Source organism: Podarcis raffonei, chromosome 2, assembly GCF_027172205.1.
Source record: "Podarcis raffonei isolate rPodRaf1 chromosome 2, rPodRaf1.pri, whole genome shotgun sequence".
Lineage (NCBI taxonomy): Eukaryota > Metazoa > Chordata > Lepidosauria > Squamata > Lacertidae > Podarcis > Podarcis raffonei.
Window position 1 is genome coordinate 53,116,476 of NC_070603.1, and position 7,595 is coordinate 53,124,070.

General features: G+C 43.6%; 1 protein-coding gene across 1 annotated transcript in view; it reads left to right on the top strand.

Moving 5' to 3' along the window:
* The window catches only part of NSG2 (neuronal vesicle trafficking associated 2), a 48,656-nt gene extending 44,823 nt beyond the window's left edge, over positions 1-3,833 (top strand). Inside the window, exons 4-5 of the mRNA XM_053376630.1 lie at positions 1,759-1,869; positions 3,315-3,833. Coding sequence (XP_053232605.1) covers positions 1,759-1,869; positions 3,315-3,506 — 303 coding nt within the window. The 3' untranslated portion in view covers positions 3,507-3,833. The remainder of the gene's footprint in view (positions 1-1,758; positions 1,870-3,314) is intronic.
* Positions 3,834-7,595: the final 3,762 nt, after the last annotated feature.

Consider the following 7,595-nt stretch of genomic DNA (forward strand, 5'->3'; position numbering starts at 1 on the left):
AGCCAACAAGCTCATGACCACATTTCTCTGTGTTAGGGTTTGACTATCCCTGGGTAATGAAAAGTGCTGCTGCCTATACATTGTTGGACTACAACTCCCATCATCGCTGACCAGTGGCCACGCTGACTGGGGGTGATGAGAGTTGTAGTCCAACAAGATCTGGAGGGTTACTCATTGGCTATTCTTGGATTACATCATCTTTCACAGCTGGTCAGTCCTAGTGTCAGTTACTGCATTGGATTGTGATGGAATCGGGTCACATTGGCCAAATGGGCACCCCTCAGGAAGACCACATTGTCCAAATTTGGTCTCAAAGGCATGCAGCGAGTGCAAAGACCTAAGGCAGCCGCTTTGATATTTATATTCCTCAGACTTGTTCAACCTTTCCCGGCAATAGCGCTAGACAGGTGCAGAGCGAAAGGTTTCACTATTCTTAGATTGTTGTAGGTGGAAGGAACATACTGACCCTTTACTCATCTCAACTCCCTGTTCTTAGCACAAAAATACATTCAGCCAAAGCAAGGTCTGCATGAGATGCTTGTGCTTATGTGAGAGAACAAGATATGCTGTGGCTTTTTTAACCTGGTTCTAAAACTACTAACAGTGGCCTGGGATTGTGTGCGAAATAAAACAGCACAAAAATGAAGTGTTTAGTTCTGAATAACTCTTTATTGCCTTTTTGTGTCTGCCAATAGTCAAGCTCACCACAAACCCATCTGCCATCAACAGTCACTTGCTGCAAACTCGCTGCACAATTCACAGCAGTGTTTATAACATTTAAAGCCCTAATGGTTTAGGACCATAGCTGTCAATGTTTTCCCTTTTTTAAGGGAAATTCCCTTATTCCGAATAGGATTCCTCACAAGAAAAGGGAAAAGTTAACAGCTATGTTTTAGGACCAGGGTATTTAAAGGACACACAAATGTGACTACTCATTAAGATTGCCTGGAGAAGTTTGTCCCCACATCCCTTCAGCATCTCTGACATTGGAGATGAACTCCCTGCCAAGGGAGGGGCTCCTTGCTCCCACTCCCAATGATCTTCCATAACCAAAAAGCCTGACCATGTCTTTTTTAAATGCTGCAATGTTTTACTCTTTTCAATGCTGCAAGCCACCACAAATCTTAAAAAACAACAACAAATAAAACGGGAAGGTGGAGTGTCAATATTCTGAGAGGGAGGAAAAGAAAAACACCCTCACCGAATTCCAGGGAAAGTCTCCTTTGGCTAAATCTAAAAACACATCATAATTGTGCTTGGTCTGCAACAGAAGACGTAAAAGGAGTGGTGAAGGCTTACAAGATGCACTTGGCTGCTTTTGAATGAACCGTGCATTGTTTCTCCCTTCCCACAATGCCACTAACAGTTACACGCTTGGTAGCACACAGGTTCTTACCATCAAGTGCCAAACAAGGCAAAATCTTCAAAATACTCTTCCAGTGTGAAACCAGCAGAAGTCAAAGGAGATGCAGCAGCAATTTTTGGTTTATAATAAGAAAGCAAGGTGGGAGAGGGACAAACCCAGGTTTTATAGATGATGCATAGAGAAAAATGCACATCATCAGGGTCTCAATTTAGAGGGGAAATCGACATAAAAACCTGGGGATATTGGATGTGGTATTCATTTAATTTCCATGCTTAGTTAAGCACTGCAAAGTGTGATAAAGACTGCAGTCTATTAGGCTGATTGTTAATATAAGTCATTTAACTGTGAGATGCTGCATATGTCAGTAGACTAATATTAGCCCTCTTTTGCAGGTCACTATTCTCATCAGTCTGGCTCTTGCGTTCCTCGCCTGCATAGTATTTCTTGTGGTATACAAAGCTTTTACCTACGACCACAGTTGCCCAGATGGATTTGTTTATAAGGTAAGAAGTCTGAGATGGATGAACTGTCTCTGCTAATGACAGAATCTAATTCACCGCACGGCTACAATTTAGTCCTGCATTTTCGCATCAGGATCAAAGACATCATTTGTCAACAACATGCTGAAAAGCAGTTAGTGATTTAGGAAATAGGGGTTGGTAGCACCCTCTGCCAACCACAATTATTTTGAACTTGACAGGTTTAGATCTGCATGAAGCCAACCCCACATATTTCTAAATGAGCTCACATAAACTGGCCTTTAGAGTTCGCTCACTATGAAGATTAGCCACTGAACATTTTGGGATAAAGACTGTGTGCAGTGAATTTTAGAGGTTTGGTGGCAACTCTCTGTAGATGCTGGATGTGTGCCCTTGGGGAGAAACATGTGCTTATTCTAGCAGGATATTTGTCTTGAGGGTTGAGGCAACATAGGATATAGAAAACAAAAGGTGGTGGTTACCATGCCAGTCCTCTAAAATGAGAGGGATTTAGTAGGAAGAGGTGATTTATTTTGCTGGATCAACTTGTGGATGAGGTAAGCTGGAAGAGCAAATTTCAAAGTCTCATCATAACTGGGAGTGGGGGAGGGATGAGGGAGTGAGGTTGGGGAAGGTTAAGTATGGACAGGTGTGAAATGAACACCTGCCACCCAGTGAGTTTTCTGGTTGACTGGAGATCTGAACCTGTTTTCCACATCCTAACAAGACAATCTGGCACACACTATATTTTATTCTAGAATCAATGGAGACTGTGTACACTACTTGCTTTTTCTATGCAGTCCACGCAGAATCAGATCTGTTGCTTTTGGGGGGCGGGGGGCTGATTTCATTGTGAAAATAAAGGCTCAGCTCAGCTGGTTAGAGCATGGTGTTGATAATGCCAAGGTTGCAGGTTCGATCCCCATATAGGACAGCTGCAGGGGGTTGGACTAGATGATCCTCAGAGTCCCGGCCAACTCTATGATCTATTGATTTCAGACTGATTCTGCATTACCCCACAGAGTGTCCATTTGAAAATGGATGTAGGTGGTCCTGGCAATGGAGGGTATAGCCACACCTTTCCAATGATGTTGTCAGTGGGCGTTTACCAAGATTTCAATCACCATGTACATGTGAAGGGAGTAAAAGGCATGGATAACCTAATTGAGGGGAGGTTTTCAAACATGTAACAAGTCACCACCCACCAACCCTTGTGGATGGCAGGATCTAGAATCAATCTCGATTGAAAGCATCATGTTGAGGATGAGCATGAACAATTCAGGACAAGAAAAACTTCACTTTTTGTGCTACAAACGGGTTAGTGTGTGCAGCCTCTGTCCCTTGCCCTGATACTGAATATATTGGGAGGGAGGGAAATGTTCAGAATTTCCTGGATCAATGCAGGATGAATAATGTTTCTGTAAATGAGATTGCTACTTAATGGTCATGCTTCTCTTTCTTCCCTTCAGCATAAGCGGTGCATTCCAGCCTCCCTGGATGCTTACTATTCCGCTCAGGATTCCAACTCCAGGGGCAGATTCTACACCGTCATCAGCCACTACAGCATGGCCAAGCAAACCAGCTCACGGTCCGTCTCTCCCTGGCTTTCCTCTGGATCGGTAAATCATGAAGCCAAGGCTGCCAAGACAGAAGGCCATTAAAGCCAGCTGATGGCCTAGGGATGGAGGGGAATGGGGAAGAACAACATCATGTCTCTAAAGCATTGCTCTAGTTCAGCAAGGGCACTGGGCAATCAGTGCAGCAAGAATAAAGCAACTCCAAGTGCAGGTGTCATCTTAATGGATATTTCTCTCTCTTTCTTCTCTCTCTCTCTCTCTTGCTCTTTCACTCTTTCTCTCTCCCCCCTCCTTTGGTGCATTGTTCTCGTTGATTTGTAACTAAGTCAAAATCCTGTACAAAGGCATGTTAGGTGTTGACTATATCTTAACAATGTACAAATATTTTTAAAATCATTGCTTAAGATTTGTTAGAAAAATGAAAAAATAATGAAAAAACACACAAACAAAAGCAAATCCAGAGGACATTTGCGAGGAAGTAGAAGAAATCACAAGCATAGTTTCTCAGGCCTTCCTTGCCCGCCCCCAAAGGGAAAACAGCAACAACACACAATACTGTGGAATTTGTCAGATTAAAAGGGAAACTTGTGTTGATGGAGGGACACAATAGAATGTTACACTAGGCTGGGCAAAAGGGCATGAGCTCTAGCCCAACTTAGGGCTTTACAGATCTGATCTATAAAATGAAAATGGAGGTAGAAGCCCTTGATGCAATGCATTCATTGGAGTCCCCTGCATGTGCAATGACCTGGTGGATCATGGCTGCCATTTCTTTGGTTTCTCTCTCAGAGGGAAATACTGAGGAAGGGCCATAGCTCAGTGGCAAAGCATTTGCTCTGGATGCATAAAATCCCAGGTTCAATCCCCTGCATCTCCAGATGGGGCTGGAAATGTCCCCTGCCTGAAACCCTGGAAAGCCACTGCCAGTCAGTGCAGACAGTCCAGAACTAGATGGATCAGTTGTCTGACTCAGTAAAAGGAGTCTGAGGGCAACCTTCTTGCTTTCTAAAATACCTGTCCTATTAGATGTCAGAAAAGCTGAAACAAGAATATCTGAAATGACCTCTTTCTGCTTCAGAGGCCACAGGAGGATTGATTCTCCAGTGCAGTGAGCAGTATTTTGAGGAAGATAAGCTCCTGAAATTAGCTTATTCTGTAGATAATTAGTAGCTTACAAGAAAGATTCTATGAACACATCCAGAGGTGAGTGCCTCTCAGACTTGCAAACCTAAATGGGTTTTTTCCTACTCTTTCTGCTTCAGCTGTTCCTCACCTCATTCAACCTCCAATTGACTTATTTTTCAGACAAAGTGATTATTTTATATACCCCCCACATAATCTGCATATTACTTGGAGCTGTTGTGGAAAGAACAGGCAGACAAACCCCTTGTGTACCATATGCATGCTTTTCCTTGCTGGACCATAGCTAGATTCCTTAGGATGATATGTTTTAATCCCTCTAGAGTCATATTTTTGCCATGAGCTATGAAGCCAAAAGCTAAAATACTCAACTATTACCATGTAGATGGCAAAGAGACATGGAGCCACTTTGCATATACCATTCCCCACTCACAAAGAAATAGTCTAATTCCTCTAAAAGTCGGGGTGGGGGGAAGCTGAGCCTGGATAGCTCAGTTGGTTAGAGCCTGGTGCTGATAATGCCAAGGTTGCAGGTTTGATCCCCACATGGGGCAGCTGTAGATTCCTGCACCACAGGGGGTTGGAGCAGATGATCTTCAGGGTCCCTTCCAACTCTACAATTCTATAAGTCTATAAGTGTTTATTTTGCCAAGACTACTTGGCTACTGCATCTAGGCATCTGGTTTATACTGGGTCAGAGCACTGGTCCATCTAGCCCAATGCTCTGACTGGTAGCAGCTTTCTGGGGTTTCAGGCAGAAAGAGAGCGAGCGAGCTCTTTCACATCATCTGCTACCTGATCCTGTACTTGGAGATGTTAGGGAATGAACCCAGGACCTCTTGCGTGCAGATGATGTGTGCTACCACTGAGCTATGGCCTCACCATTTTCCTGCATAAAAGCCAACCTTTAATTGGTAAGACTTCAGGAAAGGATGTTCATTTCCCATAAACAAGTCTTGCTAGGCTTGTCATTGGTGGGACAGAGACAAGTATATTTTGACCGCATCAAGAAGAGTGGATTCCATGCCAGTCTCCATCACCAGCTGACTGCACAAAACCACCTCGTTGTGAAAACAAAGTATTTGTGTGAATTGACCCTTAAGCCCAATATGCTTTACATGGTTTGGAGCAGGGGTGCTGCTTCCTTGGAGTGGATAGTGGTCATCAGGGCAGGGTATGGCGGCATTTCTGGCTTCCTAGTGTGGAGGTTGCTGCTGGTAACTGAGAGGGAGAGGGTTGAGGCAGCTGGGAGGTTGGCACGGTGTGGATGCAGCGGCAGGAACATCACATCAGCTCTGCTGCTGAACCCACCACCACACTCGACTTCACTGACACCTCCCCTCTTGGTTAGCAGCAGTGATCTCCTCGTTGGGAAGCCTGCTGGGCAAAGCTGTCCCCTGCCACTGGCTGCTACTGCTTGCATTATCAATTAAACATCAAGGCTTACTAGCACCACCTTAGGTGCCCAGATCATATGGGCACTTCCATGCAATTTGACGCTGGTGCAGGAAGTCCCAGGGCATAGTTTGAGGGCATGTAATACAACCTCCTTGTTAAAGCTAAGCAGGTCTGGGTCTGGTCAGTGCCTGAATGGGAAACTGCCTGGGAACTCCATGTACACTGTCTTATGATGGATCACGGAGGGAAAGCAGGTTATAAACATACTGAAGAAATATTATAACTTCTTTGAGTGAATGATCATTCAATTAGATGTGCTGGAATTTGCTTGGGAGTGGTCAGCGGGAGCAACGTTTCGATGATTATGCCCAAAGTGAACCAAATTAAAAGGAAAACTAAGCAAAGTGAAATTGAATCAAACCCAATCAAAGTGTTATACTGACTGCAAGTGAGAATCCTAAAAAATGAACTCGGAAGTCAGATATCTTATTTAAGTCAAATATGTATATTTTGTTTGCAAAAAAAAAAAAGTCCATTGAGTTGGAGCTGGAGTACAAAAGGAGTTATGATAAATGGTTGTATAATGTAGCCAAAACTGTAGTGCCAAATCTCATTGTCTGACTTTTTATCCTTATCTCTCTACCCCCTTCCTGCTTCATACTTCACCTGTAAATTCATTTCTCACCTGAAATGTACAAATCCATGGGGGGGGGGGTTAAGCCCCCAACAACAATGCCCAGAACAACTACTGGACAATTTATAATTTTGTGGTGTATTGTATGTCAGTAGGTAGAAGAGACTGAAGTATTTTTGGTGTAGTTCTTGACCTTTTCTGACAGGACAAATAAAGCTAGATGTGTCTGAGAGTCTCAGCTACTATGGTACGGTTATTTTTATTTTCTTCACTTAAAAGATGGGGGAGGCAAATAAAATGTGGGTGAGTTAGTATGCTTGGAACTGCAAAGCACTGATTGCTCACATTTGCCTTATCTTTCTCTCTCTCTCTCTAAACATGATGGGCTGGCAAAGGGATGTAGGAAGCTGCCTTATATTGAAGATTCGGTAGGATTTTTTCCTTGCCCTACCTGGAGATGCCAGAGATTGGACCTAGGACATTCTGCATGCAAAACATGTATTGTCCCACTGAGATATGGGATTCATGAGCAAACATGCATAGGATAGTACTGCACATTGCAGCAACCAAATATAACTGAGTCCACAATTATTGCTTATCTAGCATGAACCCAGTGGCACTTGTGCCCAGGAGATTTGCTGCCTCTGCTCAATGCATAGGCCAGCCCATAGTCAAGTAATATGTTGTGAACCACCCTGTAATACTTGGATGGAGAGCAGTATACAAATGGGGGGGGGGAGTTGTCATACCATGATGTGACCTTTTCAGTTGACAGCTAGGATTATTTACTGCATCAGGCTGCCTGCTGGTCCTGAAACCTTTCTTTCCTCTGACATGCAAAATAAGAAGGGCTGCATTCGTAAGAAATCATTGCCTTGTGAAACTGATAAGCTTCAATTACTTTATAGCATCAGAAGTGAATGCCAGAATGGACCTTAGCACAAAAGGTCAGTTGCAAAAAGATATCACAGTCTTGCCACAATCTTATCAGTGTTGCTGCT